At 55.8% G+C, this 17,022-nt stretch overlaps 8 protein-coding genes across 8 annotated transcripts; 3 read left to right on the top strand and 5 right to left on the bottom strand.

Moving 5' to 3' along the window:
* Nucleotides 1-62: 62 nt before the first annotated feature.
* Nucleotides 63-2,177, bottom strand: BO66DRAFT_350295 (uncharacterized protein; the record flags this gene model as incomplete). The annotated part of the gene is made up of 2 exons (XM_025644711.1): nucleotides 63-1,801; nucleotides 1,883-2,177. The coding sequence occupies 2 exons, from the start codon at nucleotides 2,175-2,177 to the stop codon at nucleotides 258-260; spliced, it is 1,839 nt and encodes a 612-aa protein (XP_025503889.1). The 3' UTR covers nucleotides 63-257.
* Nucleotides 2,178-3,611: 1,434 nt separating this feature from the next.
* Nucleotides 3,612-5,076, top strand: BO66DRAFT_471648 (PI-PLC domain-containing protein; the record flags this gene model as incomplete). The annotated part of the gene is made up of 4 exons (XM_025652873.1): nucleotides 3,612-4,185; nucleotides 4,238-4,837; nucleotides 4,909-5,019; nucleotides 5,063-5,076. Exons 1-4 carry the CDS (start codon nucleotides 3,639-3,641, stop codon nucleotides 5,074-5,076), a joined length of 1,272 nt encoding a protein of 423 aa, XP_025503888.1. The 5' UTR covers nucleotides 3,612-3,638.
* Nucleotides 5,077-5,110: 34 nt separating this feature from the next.
* On the bottom strand, nucleotides 5,111-8,358 carry BO66DRAFT_471647 (VIT and vWA domain-containing protein). The gene is made up of 2 exons (XM_025652872.1): nucleotides 5,789-8,358; nucleotides 5,111-5,712 (listed from the first exon to the last, which is right to left on the bottom strand). Exons 1-2 carry the CDS (start codon nucleotides 7,869-7,871, stop codon nucleotides 5,564-5,566), a joined length of 2,232 nt encoding a protein of 743 aa, XP_025503887.1. The 5' UTR covers nucleotides 7,872-8,358; the 3' UTR covers nucleotides 5,111-5,563.
* BO66DRAFT_438766 (uncharacterized protein) lies at nucleotides 8,186-10,938 on the bottom strand (the record flags this gene model as incomplete). The annotated part of the gene is made up of 5 exons (XM_025651097.1): nucleotides 8,186-9,615; nucleotides 9,681-9,762; nucleotides 10,040-10,414; nucleotides 10,498-10,842; nucleotides 10,903-10,938. The coding sequence occupies 5 exons, from the start codon at nucleotides 10,936-10,938 to the stop codon at nucleotides 8,186-8,188; spliced, it is 2,268 nt and encodes a 755-aa protein (XP_025503886.1).
* Nucleotides 10,939-11,442: 504 nt separating this feature from the next.
* BO66DRAFT_438765 (uncharacterized protein) lies at nucleotides 11,443-12,702 on the top strand (the record flags this gene model as incomplete). The annotated part of the gene is made up of 1 exon (XM_025651096.1): nucleotides 11,443-12,702. One exon carries the CDS (start codon nucleotides 11,443-11,445, stop codon nucleotides 12,700-12,702), a length of 1,260 nt encoding a protein of 419 aa, XP_025503885.1.
* Nucleotides 12,703-13,264: 562 nt separating this feature from the next.
* On the top strand, nucleotides 13,265-14,999 carry BO66DRAFT_452095 (acid phosphatase). The gene is made up of 2 exons (XM_025651914.1): nucleotides 13,265-13,466; nucleotides 13,525-14,999. Exons 1-2 carry the CDS (start codon nucleotides 13,334-13,336, stop codon nucleotides 14,892-14,894), a joined length of 1,503 nt encoding a protein of 500 aa, XP_025503884.1. The 5' UTR covers nucleotides 13,265-13,333; the 3' UTR covers nucleotides 14,895-14,999.
* Nucleotides 15,000-15,057: 58 nt separating this feature from the next.
* On the bottom strand, nucleotides 15,058-15,384 carry BO66DRAFT_438763 (uncharacterized protein; the record flags this gene model as incomplete). Its single annotated transcript, XM_025651095.1, has 2 exons — nucleotides 15,058-15,251; nucleotides 15,315-15,384. 2 exons carry the CDS (start codon nucleotides 15,382-15,384, stop codon nucleotides 15,058-15,060), a joined length of 264 nt encoding a protein of 87 aa, XP_025503883.1.
* A 166-nt stretch (nucleotides 15,385-15,550) lies between these two features.
* On the bottom strand, nucleotides 15,551-16,426 carry BO66DRAFT_401740 (alpha/beta fold hydrolase; the record flags this gene model as incomplete). Its single annotated transcript, XM_025648772.1, has 1 exon — nucleotides 15,551-16,426. One exon carries the CDS (start codon nucleotides 16,424-16,426, stop codon nucleotides 15,551-15,553), a length of 876 nt encoding a protein of 291 aa, XP_025503882.1.
* Between the last annotated feature and the right edge of the window lie 596 nt (nucleotides 16,427-17,022).

Here is a 17,022-nt window from a genome sequence, read left to right as displayed (position 1 = left end):
TAAATAACTCAAATTACATTGGAGGGAACTTGTGCAATTGTTACTGGACTCGACCGACTCGTCTGCCAAAGGCCCGCTGGCAAAGAGTTCTTCAACACTCGCCTGAGTCGCTTGGACTTTGTGGCAATTGATACTACCGTGTAAAGAGACAAAATGAGTTTCAGCTATGAAACCAGCGCGTGCCCCTCCATCTAATTGGCCTTTCTTTTCTCCCCCGATTATCGACTACCTGATTCATGCTAGCAGCGGATCATGTCCTAGTACGAGCAACTGCCCTCCTGCTCCTCCGACCAGGGTTGTTGCCACTGGGGCGCACTTCCCTCTTCCCAACCCCCAGTCGGCCAAGATTTGACGGAGGAGGTCTTGGAGTGACCCTGAGTGGCGAGAGTGGTCCGTTGACCGGCGGCGGTAGCCCAGCTGGGAGGCTGGCTGGTGGAACTGGAAGAGGCGACCTTGGCCTCTGTGGCGACAGGAGTCATGGAACTGACCACGGCCGTGTGAGCAACGTTGGTCTCTGCAGCGGCAGCTGCAGCTGCGGTGGTCTCCACAAAGACAGCAGCCGCACTGGAAGTAGCAGCAGCCGCGGCTTGAGTAGTAGAGACACTAGCAACCGTGCTAGAAGCAGCAGCAGCACTCGACGAGCTGCTGGAGCTGGAGCTGCCGCTAGGCGACATGCAGGCAAAGCTGATCTGCTTGGTGAACTTGGAAGAGTCGGCCTCATACACCACCACGGACAGATCCCAGTCCATGCTCACATACGGCCAGCAAATGCGACCGTCGGACATGGTCACCATGTCACCCGCAATGTAGACATCGGTGCTGGAGAAAGCATCCCCCACTTTCTGCCCACTCGCATCCACCTGCTGGAAGTAGGTGCCGGCGAATTTGCCCTGGCAGCCCATGGCAATGTAGTCACAGGTCGGATCGGAAATCTCCTCCCAGGTGATCAGGGCCGAGCTGTTCCCGAAGGTGGCGGTATGGGCGTTGGAGCAGTCGTTGGAGCCCGAGGTGACCCAGGTCACTTGGCTGTCCCCATCCTCGGCGCCCACAGTTGAGGTCGCCTGGGCGCCCACCTTGGTGTACTTGTCGGAGAAGAGCGCCAGGGCGACGTTGCGCGGGTTGGTGCGGTTGTTGACGTGGGTGTATCCATCGCCCATCCAGCTGTTCTCCGTCACATCGATCGCACCCCGCGACACCCAGGTGAAGATGTAGCGGCTGCTGTCGGCAAAGCGCGCCAGGCCGCTGTAGCTGCCGGACATGCCACCCATGGGCTCGCCCGAGGCCCCGTTGGTGGTGTTTTCGTTGGAGATCTTGACCCCGTTGTTGGTCATGCCCTGAGTCTGGGTGTTCAGCCAGATGGCACCCTGGTCCTCCGCACAGATACTGGCGAAGGGAGGCTCGTCGGCCGCCTCGAAGGCAATGCCGGTGTTGTGACTGCAGCCCCAGGCGCTGGAGGCCCCACTGATGTCCAACAAAGTTCCGTTGGTGGCCACGTACTCGATGCTGTCGCCGTAGTGGCCCTCGGCCCAGCCGGAGTAGTCACTGACCACAAAGTAGGCCCCGTACATCCCCGCCTCTTCCGAGTAGACCAGGTCGCCGTTCATGTCCACCGCCTCGGCCAGACCATCGGAGGCGTGCACGTCGGGGCCACCGAGCCAGGTCTTCCAGGTCTGCTTGCCATTCGTGTAACGGTGCAAGACCGGGACGGGGGTGTCGCTGGGAGGCGCATTGGTGGTGCCAGAGGGCATCACCTCGTTGGTCAACAGAGCGAAGCCGTCATCGTGGGCAACGAGGCCACCGGCTACCGTGCGTATTAGCTTGCTTGTATCTTATGTATATCCGCCAGACCCCAGGCTCCAGATCGGCTTACCTTCCTTACCACCACTGACCGTCACGGAAGTGCCCGTGGCCTTGAAAGTGGTAGGGTCCAGCTCGGTGACATGGACGTCGGTTCCGCTCGAATCGAGGTAGGCCAAATAGGCCGTCTTGCCGTTGGGAGAAACCGCAAAAGGAGTCCGACGGTGATGCGCCAAGCTAGTCCAGTAAGCGGCTTCGATCGGGTTGAAGGAGTTGTCGAGTGCCAGCACATCGACATGAGTCTCGAGGTTGGATGCGGTCAAGCCGGCAGAGGCGCCCAGCGCCGCAGAAAGCAAAGAAAGAGTGAAAAGCCCACGCATGATGGAGGGCGGTAGTTGGTGAAGCTGCTGTCTGCAAAGGGAAGGGACAGTGATCTCACCCTGTGGGATCCTAGGCTAGATATACTTGCGGGCAACTGTGCTATCCCTGAACCCACCCCCAGCCGGGTGACCCTGGAAGGGTGCAATGCCGAGTGTGGTGTCAGGGTCTGTCGGAGATTGGCATTGATGGCTCAGGGTGGTTGATGCCTGATATTCTGGTTGTTCATTGGCTCTGGTGGAGTAAATTGACTTGGGTGGAGTCTTGGTTGAGACCTTAAATGGGTATTAATGGGAAATGAGGTTTCATGTTAATTCTGCAGCCCGGCCTCGGCCCAGCCCTAAACCAAGACATACTCTCTAACACACCATCCTGTGTGATGGAGAATCAGTCATTCAAACTAGGATAGATGGTCCCTCGAATCTGCTTCAACAGGCCCCTAGTCTAAATGATTTAGGAGTGCTCATGGGGCCTCTCCTGAAGCTGTCACGCAGGACACTCAAGCGCCGTGTGGCCGCGATGAAACACCCGCCGACTACAACTGAGACACGGCGATTCATGGCATTTCTCGGCGCCTCTGCTTTTTTCTTTTTTCTTTCTTCTTTCTTCTTCCTTTTTCTCCTCGTTTCTCTTTTGTCCCCTTCTTTATTTGTCGTCCTGCTCGCCCGCTATACCCTGGCTTGGTCAGATTGAATTCAGAGCTTAAGGTTAAGGTTGCTGCGGATCGGCAGAAGATCAGCAAGACGTGGCAACTTACCCATACTTCCTGGGCGTACTGTAGCATATGTACCGTAGTACTACCCTCCATTTCTGGTGTGACAAAATGCAATGGCAGAACAGTCAATACCACCCGCTGCTCTTGCTGGGACACATTGAACACGGGGACAGCCCGATCTTTGCAGGCAGGTGTGCCTTTGTGCCTTTGTGCCTGATCAGGCCGCAGCATGCTCGGCGTTGTTGATGCCTGAGGCGACACTGATGCTCGGGAAGATCCGACTTGGCAATGGCGATCGGTGTTACCAGCGAAACCATCGATACAATCGAGGTCGATTCACTTCCATCCTCAAAACTGTGAGTATGTTTGGGACAAAATTCATGATCAAAAGCCCATTGAGGCGGTTGAAGTGAACAGACTGGTTCCTAAAAAGGTTCTGCAAGGTTCCCCTCCGCTTCGCCTCCCACCAGCGGCCAACCTCGGTCGTGCTCCACCCGGAAAAAGTCACTCCAGGCGAGGATGACGCGGCAGGCAACAAAGTTTTATCCTCTCGACGAAAAAGCCGACAAAGGCTCGGCCACATGGCCCCGAGTCAGTCAGGTCAGGCACGAGTACTAGAGTACTAGAGTACTAGACTAGGCTGGCCAAGCTTTTTCCGACTGCTTCCGACGACGTCACTCCCTCCATTTTTTCCATTATATCCCGTCGATGCCCACCTTGGCAAAAGTATCTTAACGCTACACATACCATGCTCACAATGAGGCGCTTGTTTCTGCTCGTGCTGCAGGCGTTCACGTTCCTGGTCAGCGCCAAATCGATCACTTCCGACCAAACCACCGTAAGTAGCACCTCATCGGCCTCGACTGGCTCGGACATTCTCGTGGTGGTTACCTCGGCCTCGGAGGTGGTGCCCACTGGCAGTTATCTCAGCTACACCACCACTATCACACTGGCCCAGAATGGATCGCTGTCGACGACTGCAGTTGCCAGTACGGTGACCAACTCCACGATCAGCAACGGCACAGCAACAGCGATAGGCACGACTAGTACGACCGACACAGCAGTTCAGCTCAGCGGCACGCGGGTCATGACCAGCAGCAGCAGCAGCAGCACCGCCACGGCCACCACGGCTGCCAACTCACAGCCCTGCAATGGCTACGCCGAATTCTGCGAAAGGAAATACTCCAACATCACGATGGTGACCGCCCACAACAGTCCCTTTGTGAAGAAAAACAATGTCGCCGCCAATCAGGCATACCCAGTCCGCACTCAGCTCGAGGACGGCGTACGCATGGGTCAGTTCCTCGATCCTCGTTGCACATTACGCCTTCACTCACTGTCAGGCAGTCTCCTTTGAAGCACATTACTATCAGGATGACATCTACCTTTGTCATACCTCGTGCGAATTGCTGAACATGGGCACCCTGGAGAGCTACCTCACCAACGTCACCGACTGGGTCAAAGAGAATCCCTATGACGTGGTGACGGTGTTGATTGTCAACTCCGACTACGTGGATCCCTCCAACTTCACGGCTCCCATCCAGAATTCCGGCTTGATCGACTACGTTTACGAGCCGTGGAAAATCCCGATGAATGTCAGCGACTGGCCGACCCTGTCAGAAATGATTCTGGCCGAGAAGCGCGTGGTCGTGTTCATGGACTATCAGGCCGATCAGAGCTCGATCCCCTACATCCTCGACGAGTTCAGCCAGATGTGGGAGACCCCCTTTTCTCCTCTCAACGCTTCATTCCCTTGCACGGTGCAGCGACCACCGGGGATCACCGCGGCGGAGGCCGAGGAGCGGATGTACATGATCAACCACAACCTCGACATTGAAGTGATGCTGGAGGGAATTGAGATTCTGATCCCAGATACCGCGCAGCTGAACACCACCAATGCTGTATCTGGGTTCGGCAGTCTGGGGCTCATGGCCAACAATTGCCGGGGTAAGTTTGGGACTCGGATCATCCTGCGGTGCACTCATGATAACACTGACCTGGGATATGTATTGTGGCAGCCACATGGGATCGTCCCCCCAACTTTCTCCTAGTCGATTACTACAATGATGGCAACTTCCCCGGATCGGTCTTCGAGGTTGCGGCCCAGATGAACAATGTCACGTATAATGGTAAGTGCTGTGGAGCTACGAGTGCGGCTGCACACCGGGCCAGGGCTGCAGGTGTAGGGATTTTGGTGCTGATGTTCTGGGCCGGAGTGGCCTTTGTATGAGATTTGCTACAATAATCAACTTGGTAAACTTTTAAACACGAGAGAGATCAAAACCAGTAGCCGATCCGCTTATACCTTATCCGTTCGTCCTTCAGTATCCTTGTCAGAAATTAGGGAATGAATGTGCTCCCGGCAGCGTCCGACCCAATCCCAACCTCTCTTCCCCATGGCTCGAGTTCGCTCATCCAGCCACCGTTCTGCCTTGGTACACACCAACTCCCAGATATTTCTCGAATCTTGACATCGTCCCTGCAGGTGTTCAATGGCTAGAACTGTGGCAAGAAGCGAACCGTCGTCACAGTTTGGAAACGTTTGACTCGGCTGAATGCCGGCCTGCTGCCACCAACGCACAAGCTGCCTACGCATCATCGATTCGTCCAGCTCCAAAACCTCGAAAAGCTCTGGTGACCATTGCCAGCTTCCGTCAAAGATCTGCAAGTCAATCACGCAATATATCCGTCGACGTGATGCGCTGGGGATAGTCGCAGATTGGGGCATTGGCACGAGGGGACTGCCACCTCTCGCACCCGCTGGCCCTCCCCCCCTTCCTTCTCCTCTCCCACCCACTCTTGTGCCACCTCGTACACCACCTCTGGCACCACCCCTCAGAATCCCCGGTGAACCACCTCTCCAAGCTCTCGACATAGCATAACACTTCCTCGGGGAACCAGGCAAGACATGTCCCATCAATGAGTCTGGACCCGTGTCCGGTTGGTGTGGGAGAATCACCACGGCAGTTGAACCAGATGACGAGCATTCTCCTGACAGAAGAGCATTTTCATCGACTGCCACGAACGACGTGTGGTGGCCAGAGAGCTGGTACTGGAGACCCAGACGTTTACATTCCTGGATGGCTAGCCTTGACTGAGTCACTGAATTGTAGAGCTGATCATGCTTGTCCTTGGCACAGGCTACCCATCCGCCAGACTCTTCCAAGTCGGTGATTATCTTGCGGGCTGCAAGCTGGTGAATGGTCTCGCCACAACCCACGTCTTCCACGGCAATATCAAGTGTCAGTGGGCCATGTTTGGAGGAAGCACGAATAGCCAGCGAGCGTGGAGCTCGAGCCGATGTGAGAAGAAGGTAGACCGTGGTGCGAATGAACGGATAGAGGGTTGGAAGGTGCTGTGGAGCTTGAATGATACTCGGAGGCTGCACAACTGGAGGCTCGCTCGATGTGAGATCAGTGTCATATTTCCTCAGGTCGGGGTCGAAGAGCAGGATAGGTCTTCGAGGGGAAGTTTCTGGGGTGGTGGTGGTGGTGGTGGTGTCTGGCTCCTGCACTAGCTCCTGCTCTTCATGATCAACCACCTCGAAACCATCATTTGGTTCGTCGGCGTTGACAGTCAGCGAATAATCATAAATGTGCGGACTCAGAGCCCCCTTGAGCATACGCACGACGGTGCAGTCCAGCTCCTCATGAAGCATGACCGACTGGGCAATCCCATCACCAGCACGTGCAATACCGTTCACAAGGGCATGAGAAGCAGAGGAACCGATGCCCAAAGCAAAGAAGCGAGCTGTGTGGTTAGCAGCAGTGGCACGGATGGAGTCGAAAAGCTCTTGCTGTTGGTGAATTTGTCCATCGGTGAGAATCAGAACCTCCAGTTCCCGTCCCTTCAGACGACGCTTCACAGTTGCTCGGACAGCAGCCGTCATCTCCGTGCATCCCATGTCTGCATCCAGGCAATCCACCAGGGCCAATGCTTTCTGCAGACCGGGGCCATCGTAGGCCCGACTGCGAGCCCAGAGAAACTGGTGCTGGGTCCCGAAAGAGCAGATGTTGAGATAGGTGCCCACGGGCACCGACTTCAAAAGGACCCGGAGAGCAGACTTTAAGGTTGAGATCTTGTCCCACATACTGCCACTACAGTCAATAAGGAAAACCACTTCCGGGTCGGACGCAGGGATGTGAAACCGGGGTACAAGGGTAGCCATCATGGCACGCTGGTTGGGGACGGTGGGATGACATTCGACCAAAGCGCGAGGAACATCCGTCTTATCGGCTTTGATCACCAGGACAAAGTCTCGCTCCAATATAGGGCTTTCACTGGCGACATGCAGCGTTGCGAAGGCACAGCTCTTTGCGAATTCGGTACATTCCTCCGGGGTGGATGAAGTCCGGCCCAGTCTGACACGGATGGGATGGCTGGGTGACTGAACCATCCGAATTGCGCTTTGATTTTCCATGAAAACGTCTACCACTATTTTGAGGCCTTTCCTGTGTGTTGGGTTGATCAGAGTAGACACGACCTGATCCACCCTATACCCATAGCGAGGTGCAATGCCATTTGGCAAGGTGTATCGAATGCCCTCGTTTTGCGCGTCGGCCTTCAGCTCCCCCACAGCAGTGATGCTCACTGTGATGGTCTCCCGAGGCGGGACATTGCCCAGCCGCAGTAGAAAGATGTCCGAGTCTTGACTGGACTGGTCAAGCACCCCAGCCGAGGCGCCACGCGAGACGGCGGTTTGATAGTCTTGGCTGGCTTGCTCTTTGGTCTTGACCTCGCTGCGCAAGACTCGATCGCCCACCTGGCATCGAAATCCGACGACACTAACCCCGTCGAAGAGTGGGAACCGATAGCAGACCTCGTGAAGCAGCCTAGGTCCCGAGTTTTTGAATGTTTGGGTCAGAGTTGTGCGCGAGCTGGTGCCTCGTAGGATTGCGTGGGCTTGAAGGCCAACCTGTGGGATATACCCCCAGGCGTAAGTATCGCGCTCAAAATAGCAACAACCGCAGATTTTATTCATTGCGCTATGGTGTATCCAAGCGGCTTGGCTGTTGACGAAGCTTGTGCTGGATTAACTGGTTTGGTATTATGGACGTGGTTCGCGTGGGCGTCTTCCGTTTATGTATAAATATTGCCTGATAGGGGGAGTTACTGACTCATTCAGAGGCCACATCTGTCCCCTTGGTTTGCGGGTGATGGTAAACATCACAGGACTCGCATTCCATGGTAAATGCTTTGCTACCCAAGGTAGCTGACACCGGAACACGCCTCCGATCACGGTCATTGTGTCGTGTCCAGCGGGCTGAGTGACTCATGCACAAAACCTTACTAGCTTCAGATGATCAGAAAACGACAATCCGCCGCTCTGGACCGGGCGAATTGAATCCAGGTCACATCGGGACTCAACTTTGTTTCCCAGTATGTCTTCAAAAAGGCCAGCACGCGATCGCGGTCCAGCCGGCCACTGATCTGCATCACGGCCAGCATCGCACGTTCCACCGTCGCCTGTTTGGTGGGACATCCTCTGCACTCCGTGCCAGCGATGAAAAGTGGCCAGACCAGATCCTGGGCAAACGACGCGCTGTGAGTCAGACAAGAGACGTGGTCCAGCACTGCGTCACGCGATAGGAGAATGCACGGTTCCTCGGCGGAACAATCCCCTAGGACCCGATGACTATATATCAAGCACGCATGGTAGTACATGGGGGAGAGATGGTCGAAATCTCGCTGTGCGTCAGCCGACCGAAATTGGATACGCTGGCTGAGCAGCAAGGTCCTGGATTTCGCCGCATCTATCTCCTCCATGATATCCTCCAGTGTGGGCAGGATAGCGTCGGGGTTCCCAGCGTGCTTCTCCCGCTCAGCACGAGTGACCGTCTGCATGACTTGAACAAAGTCGCTGAATACGGTCAACGTATCGTGGGTTTGAATTGTTTTCGAGGTTTCCTCCAAAGGGTCGAAAGTCGTCAGCCCCATGAACACTGAAGAATAGTAGTACTCATAGAGCAGGAAGACATCCACTTGGTCTTCCACATTGCGACGAGCGACGGCCTGGGACATCCATTGGATGACCGCGCGCGCCCCTTGAATGTGTACTCGCCAACGCGCATCTTCTGCCGTGAGCAGCTCCACGTTGTACAGAAGCAGAATTGCGGCGAGAATACATCGTACTTGGTGGTTATGCCCGGGCGACCCCGAGCCTTCTCGTGGCAGCATGTCCAGCTGCTGTCCGAGCAACGACAGGGTCTTGCTTTTATAGTCCAACGAAGCAGCCTGCAGGCGGCGCAGGCGGTGCCCGGCCTCATAGCGAAGGATCAAGTCTTCCGAGGCCATTGCGAGAACAGAGTAGAGGACCACCGGAGACGAATGCGTCAATTGCATGACGAGGTTTCGCCAGGGGTTGTCGGGCCCATCCACCCATGCAAGCCTTGTCGCGACATGCTGGTCAAAATGAGCTAGCAAGTGGGACAAGAGGGCCTCTGCCGGACTCTCTGGTTGAGTGTAGATCTCCGATCCCGTCAACTCCGCATTCTGCAGCTGAGAGTGATGCGGAGTGCGACATTCCCTGCGCTCTTCTTCCCCGTTCTCATTCTTCTTGGGCACGGGAATTGCCTGGCCGCTTAGTTTGCCCCGACTGGCCACCCCTTGGACCCATTTGAACACCGGCCCATAGCCTGGACAGTCATAATTACGCGAGATGCATTTCCGGCACTTGGGCAAGCTCCGGTCACATTGGATCCGTCGCGACTTGCACTTGGTACAGTCTGGAGGTCCGCCCTTTTGTGGTTAGTGTGGCTGTAGGGGAAGATGCCAGCTGCGGGAGACTGACCTTTGTCGGACGCAGTGCTTGGGGGTAAATGACTAAAGACGCCTAGCATCAGGCGGGATGCAGGAGATGAGTTTCGATCAATCTGAGGGATATCTAGCTAGTTAGTCGGTTGGTTGTAAATGCCAGGTTGACGTCAAGGTTGGACGCTCAAATTTTTGCTGGGTCATGTGATCCGCACGTGATCGGGCGGGGTTATTGTATATTCTGTCTATTTTGTATGTCTCATGGTCCAGCAGCAATACTGCACTCGGTGAACAAGAAGTGATGAACGTGGTGTATGTTATCCATTTCATAGATTAAAGATAGCTAATGAACACTTCTGACGAGGTCCTGTGCATGAGCATTGCCTATCCCACTACCGCCGTCTGGGTGATCCCATTTAACAAGTAGCCCTGTTCCTCCCACCCTTGCAGCGCCATCCCATACAATCGACTTTGTTCATCTCGTGAAGATGCCCCGTGAGTCTTGCCACGGCGGACCCGCGAGCTGTCACACTCCACCAGCGAGATCTCGTCATCCTCCGGAGCGGCGGTCATCTCATACGTGCGATACTCGGTGTTGGCCCAGCCCGTCCCTTCGTACACACAACTGTCTTCCCAATCCTCGGTCAGGAAGTGTAAGAAGGCCCCATGCGTGACTACCACCACCTCCTTTTCTGGCCTCTCATAGAGCCACCGCCGGGCGGCACGAGCCCGCTCCTGAATCGCTTCTCTGGTGGGCTTGTATCGTCCGTCCTAGATATGATAGGCGTCCCAAAGTCAGCCCCAACGGGTCTCTCTGGCACCCATCGGGTGTACTTTACTGCTGTTCGACTCACCTTGCTCGTCCACCCGTCCTCCACATGGCTCCAATCTATGTGAACGCCCAACTCCTCCGTTTTCGCCTGAAGTGCGGTCACTTCACTTCCAATGTCGCAGGGGAAGCTGCTGATCTCCTGGAGATCCGGCAGTGCCACCAACCTAGAGCCCGGGAGACGATCAAACAGCGGCCGGAAGCTCTCCACTGCAGTCGCGATGGCACGATGCATGGGCGACGATACGACAAGTTCAACGCTGGGATGCGAGGGGAAATGCTCTCTGAGCTTGGAGCACTGCTCCCTGCCCTTCTCGGTCAGAGGCGGGTCCTCGAGAGACCAGTAGGCCATGCCGAGATTATGCAAGCCCTAGAGTTGATTGTCGGTCAAGTCAGGAATGGGGGAAGCCGATGGCCATGGATATCGCACCTCTGCGTGGCGGACCAAATGGAGTCTGGGAGGCATGGCCAAGTGTGGAAACCCCTGATGGTGGAATTGCCTTCCAAATCGAGCTGTAAAAATAGACGAACTGACGGACAGAGAGCAGGCTGGGCGGATTTGGAGGAATGGAGAGGGAGACGGACTCAACAAGAACTGAGTTCCAAGGGAAGAGCAGGGCAGGGCAGAGCAGGGCAGGGCAGAGCAGGGCAGGGCAATGCTTCTGTTATGGAGAGGGGAAGGGGCGCTTGCGGCCTGAAGAAGCGGGCGACGTTCAGGCACCGACGGTGGAGCTGCAAACGATGCAAAAGCTTATTTTTACAGCTTGGCTGCCCTTTCGGGCTTAGTCTGGCTGCCACCCACTATAACCCTGGACGTGGGAGTTATACGTCGATGGCATCAATATCTTACTTATGGGACCATTAGACCATTGGACCATTGGACCATTGTTGCTTTTGTTGTTCAAATTCTTCTCAAGCACCCCTTTCACTGTCAATCTCTTCCATCACCAACATCTATATGTCGACCGAAATGGCCATACCACGTCTCCGCTTAGACACTCCCACTTCGCATGTTATCTTCATCCACCCGGATCGGGGATTATATACTCTGCCTCTGTCTGGGTCGCTCTGGATCTCACCGGATTCTGTCACGACGGACACCCAAACCCCTTCAGAGATCACTATCAGTCTTCTACGAATAGTGGAAATTGAAGCCAAGGAGTCCGCTCGCAGAATCACCGGGGGTCACTGGCGATATTCTCTCCCATTTAAGCGGCGGATGATATCACCAAGAACCGCTCAGACGACAGCTCAGACATACTGCGAGACCGTGCTCAAGTGTAACCTCTGGTCCTCGCCGGATTTGACAGATACTAGTCTCAAGTGTCTCCAGTTTCCCTTTTGTGTACCAGTGCCGGATAACCTTCCTGCTACGACGATCACAGACCTGGGAACCATCAGCTACGCGATCCGGGCCACGGTGACTCTGGCCTCCGGGGAGTCAGAAATTCTATACAGACCGCTGGGGATCTTCCATCGCCTCGTACAAAGCTCATATCTCACAGCCAAACACACTCGGATGTTTCCTCAGTCTCCTCTCACATTCGACGTCAGCATCACACAGCGGCAACCCACTCACAACACACCTAGGGCTCAGTTCTCCGTGTTACTGCTGGTCCGGAATCTCTACGCACTCGGAGACCGAGCGGGAGAAGCGAAATATGTGATAGTCAACGCAGTTAAGTGGGAAGTGCGAGAAGAAGCTGTCCTCACAGAGATCTCCAACGGCGACTGGCAGACAAGCCTCAGTCCTGGTCAGAGGTCGACGCGTGCCCTAGGTCACGGAGAGGTCAAGATCCCATTGTCAACCAGCAACCACCGACAGTCAAATTCACCGAGTCAGACGAATGATCGGGCTCAGATCCAATTCGACATTACGATACCACAAGCCATCAATGCTGTGGATGACCTGGACCGAGAGTCCCATTGCCCGAGTCGTGGATGGCTTCATCCGAGTGAGGTCGCCAAGACCCCAGCCATCACCGTCGACCATCACCTCAAGATTGAAGTCATTACGGGCGAGGAGATTGTCAATGACCGAACAAATCGTGTATTGGACCGAAGGACTTCGGTCAGGTCCTACGGATCGATCTTTCCACTCCGTATCCATCAGCTAGCTAGCAGCAGTGACAAGTTGCACAGCGACCTGTTCGGCGATGAGCTCCCAGCATTCGAAGTGGCTCAATCGCTTTCGCCGCCCAGCTATGAGGCAGGGTTGTCATACACTTGAAAACACTTCGCTTCCTCGACTCCTCCGCTGCCAATTCGACAGTACAGCACAGGACATTCGTGGATAATGCCTGCTTATATAAGCTATGCCACTATGCCCGGTCTTAGTACGCCGGACTATGAGGTGGGGAATGCCAGGTGGTGATGCAGCAACCCCCCTCCCAAATAGGCATTTAGTCCGTACGAATGACTCCACCGAGCTTGCTGCCTGGCAGTGCCTGTAGAATCCCGCAGACTCACCAACGTGACAGTCGGAGATGCTTGCAGAAAACGGTCTACCGTCCCCCGTGGGCAATCTATGCGGCAGAGCCGGCACGGAGGATGAAGCACGGCGAGGCCAACGCTTTCCCCACGTGCTTGGCCGATCAGGTACCCTAATCAATCCCCCATCATTGCCCTCCCAACTCCATTCCCAAACAGAGGCGCGGACCGAGGCACGTTCGGCCGTAATCTTGATTCTGCATCAAACAAGAATCATGCAAGCTGGAATCTGCAAGGTCCAGCATGCACTTGGGGCCACTGGCCCGAGCCACTCACGACGGCGGGATTACGCCTGCCCGCGACTATAAATTCGAGCATATGAGGGCAAACAACAAGACTACAAGCATCAGACGCAAGCGACAACCACTACTATGATACACCAGTCCACTTTGTTCAAGGGACTCCCCTTGTTGGCGATTGCAGCCTTGGCCGTGGACTATCCTACTCTGCCTAATGACCTGACCACCCCGTACCAGCAGCGTCTGGCTATCATGGGGCCCACATGTGAGCGCCTCCTCTCCCAACCATAACCCGACAGTCCCTGATCAACCCCTCTGTCTAGCGGTCTCAATTGGATGGAACACCTATGAGAAGCTGAACTCGAGCTGTGTCGAATACGGCATCTCCAGCAGTGACTTGAGCCAGCAGGCCTGCTCGACCAAGTCGACGACCTACTCCACCTCGCGCACTTACTCCAATGCTGTAACTCTGACGGGCCTTACGCCGGCCACCACCTACTACTACAAGATTGTGTCTGGCAACTCCACGGTGGAGCAGTTCCTCAGCCCGCGGACCCCCGGGGACAAAACCCCCTTCAATTTCGATGTTGTTATCGACCTGGGAGTGTACGGGGCAGATGGCTACACCCTCTCCAGCGACTCCTCCACGAGCAAGCGAGAGGCGCCGTACGTCGAGCCCGACCTCAACCACACCACCATCGGACGATTGGCCGACACATTCGACGACTACGAGCTCGTCATTCACCCCGGCGACTTTGCCTACGCCGACGACTGGTATCTGAAGCTGAAGAACCTGCTGGACGGCAAGGACGCCTATCAAGCCATTCTGGAGCAGTTCTACGACCAGCTCGCTCCGATTGCCGCCGGCAAGCCCTACATGGTCAGTCCGGGGAACCACGAAGCCGACTGCGACGAGCTGTCGTTGCTCATCGATCTCTGCCCGGAGGGGCAACGCAACTTCACCGACTTCATGCACCGGTTTGACGAGACGATGCCGTCGGCCTTCGCCTCGTCCTCCACCAACACGACCGCACAAACCCTGGCTGCGACCGCGCGCACGCTCTCCAACCCCCCGTTCTGGTATTCGTTCGAGTACGGCATGGTGCACTTCACCATGATCGATACCGAGACCGACTTCACCGACGCCCCGGATGGCCCGGACGGCTCTGCCGGGTTGGACGGCGGCCCCTTCGGCCAGCCCCAGCAGCAGCTGGCGTTCCTGGAGGCGGACCTGGCCAGTGTCGACCGCAGTGTGACCCCGTGGGTGATCGTGGCGGGTCACCGACCGTGGTATTCCACGGGCGGGTCGAGCAACATCTGCGACGCGTGCCAGGAGGCCTTCGAGGATCTCCTGTACAAGTACGGGGTGGATCTGGGGGTGTTCGGCCACGTGCACAACTCGCAGCGCTTCCAGCCCGTCTACAACGGCACCGCGGATGCCAATGGGCTGAATGACCCGGCGGCGCCCATGTACATCGTCGCCGGTGGAGCGGGCAATATCGAGGGCTTGAGCTCGGTCGGATCCGAGCCCTCGTACACGGTGTTTGTCTACGCCGATGACTACAGTTACAGTACCGTGCGGGTGCTGAACGAGACGCATCTGCAGGTGGACTTCATTCGATCCGAGACGGGCGCAGTTCTGGACTCAAGTGTGTTGTACAAGAGTCATACGGAGCAGTTTGTGGTGCAGTAGAGGAGGTTGAAGGGGGTTGGATGTTTCCCTGGACATGGCATAAAAGTGGTATTTGGCATTTGGAGATAACGAATCAAAACACGCTGCTGTACAGACTGTGAAGCTAGAAGCAATGCGAACCCCCCCCCGCTAGACCATCCATCATTTTCATCTCCTCCTTATCCTAGAGGTAGCGGATCTGCCGGAACGATCGCAGCATCATATACACTCCATGCAGGGTGGCGAAGATGCCCGCCCCTGCAACGCCCCAGGCCGCGGCCTGCACCCGCAGCGAACTGAGCGGGATGTGACCGGGTTCGAAGCTGTCCCGGCGATAGGTATCCGAGCGTACGATGTGTCTTCGACGCTGGGAGGGATCTATCACCTTTACTCAGTGATGAGGTTCTTAGTTGTCTCTGGTTGTATCTCAAGCAACCCTACCCGCTGACTGGATGCGTTGGCCGAGGTTGGACACAGCCGGCCTTGAGCGACTGATAAACGCTTGGTACATGGTTGAGTTTGGTTTTGAGGTGTGTTTTGAGGTGTTGGTGAAAGTGGCCTTGGGACGTCTAACATCAGCGAGATTGAAAGAAGGTGGAGAGGGTCGATTTATCTGGGGGCAGGGCAGTGGCGACAATGACGCGAAGAAACTGGGAAGACTCTCGCAGAACCATGGATCACAACCGAGCCCGCTCGTGATGCGATAACAATTGCCTCAAGCTGTCAATGAACTCCTGCTGATGGGTGATATAGCCTAAATGACCTCCAGGCATGTCAACGACAGGCAGATTCAGTCGGTCGGACAAGACGCAGATCGGTTGCGCGGTCAAATCGGGGGATTCTTCTGCCCCACGCATGAGCACCAGCTTCCCCCGATGGTCCAGGAGAACCTCCGGCTCGAAGATGGTGAACTGCCGCCACTCAGCCATTTCAACCCCAAAGTACCAGTCTTGGTTGCTCGGGGGGATGGACATCAGCTGTTTGAACACTGGCGAGGCAACGAACAGCTCTCGATCGCGTTGACTACTCGTGATGGCAGTCAAGATCGCATTGGCCGCCGGCACTCCCCGCTGGCGGAACGTAGCAATGATTCGACCGACATCCTCAGTGAATCCTTGTAGGATCGTCGGGGTGAACAGATTCCCCAGGACAGGCTCGTGAATAACGACCTTGCGAACCAGCTGAGGATGGGCATTGAGCAGATTCATAGCAATGTTGGCTGCCCAGGAGGATCCGAAAACAATAGCCGATGCGCTGGGTGAGAGGTGTTGGATCAGGGCAGCAGCATCCTCGACGTTCGCCTTTAACAGTCTGGATGCGTCGAAGCTGGTCGCATCTTTGATAGGACTCCGCCAAAATCCTCGTCGGTCGTACGTCACTACTCGAAAGTGGGATGACAGCAGAGATGCGAAAGATGCGAAGAAGGCTGCGGTGCCGTTGCCCCCGGCCATGAGCAGGAGAAGGGGACCTTGACCACGTACTTCATAGTACAACTTGGCATCGGGGACCTCCAGGTGGGAGCACTGTACCTCGGAGGACACTGGAGGCTGCATTGTGAGCGCGATGAGAGAAGAAACGGACTCCATCGGTGCAGGCAACTCATCGCGCTTTATAGTCCTGTCCTCGACATGTTCTGCAAGAAGCCCTAACTAACAGCCGTCCGCCCTCCTCCCTCCTTCCTCCGACTTGTCAAACAGACCGGCTCGACCAAACCTCCCTAGAAGTCCATGGCAGCCCAAAGTGGGTTTGAAAGAGACAAGCGATCGGTTGCGACTGGCTGGGAGTGCAACTGCCAGGCAGAGGCGCTTGAGCTCGCAGCTGAGAAGAAGGGAATCCCCGCATGGTCTGGGCCAAAGCAGGCTCGGCAATCGTTGCCTTGGGATCTGGGGCTGCATCGTGGCAGCTTGGCAACGAACCATTCGCTTCGCTTGCTTCTTCGTCGCTTGGAGGGCTGCAGGTGCAGACGCTAAGCTGCAGTCTTTTCGAAGCTATAAATCAATAGTTTCTTGGATGGTGGCGTCAACAGCAAACATTCGGTCCGCGGTTTCCCCGGCCGGTGTGCGCCCTGCCAGTGTGTTCTCCCTGCTACCGAAATGGAATCAATCATTCGTATTGTATCAACTAAATCACTTGCATGCCCTTTCGACTC

Source organism: Aspergillus aculeatinus (assembly GCF_003184765.1).
Source record: "Aspergillus aculeatinus CBS 121060 unplaced genomic scaffold BO66scaffold_25, whole genome shotgun sequence".
Classification (NCBI taxonomy): Eukaryota; Fungi; Ascomycota; class Eurotiomycetes; order Eurotiales; family Aspergillaceae; genus Aspergillus; species Aspergillus aculeatinus.
Note: the sequence above shows the minus strand (reverse complement) of the source record. Positions and strands in the feature narration are given on the sequence as shown.

Bases quoted from the DNA above. Each gene is read 5' to 3' on its own strand.
- BO66DRAFT_471647 (XM_025652872.1), bottom strand. From the start codon at position 7,871: ATGAATAAAATCTGCGGTTGTTGCTATTTTGAGCGCGATACTTACGCC. The intron at 5,713-5,788 runs GTTCCCCGAGGA...GGGTGGTGCCAG, and splicing joins GATGGGACATGTCTTGCCTG to AGGTGGTGTACGAGGTGGCA.
- BO66DRAFT_452095 (XM_025651914.1), top strand. From the start codon at position 13,334: ATGATACACCAGTCCACTTTGTTCAAGGGACTCCCCTTGTTGGCGATT. The intron at 13,467-13,524 runs GTGAGCGCCTCC...CCCTCTGTCTAG, and splicing joins GGCTATCATGGGGCCCACAT to CGGTCTCAATTGGATGGAAC.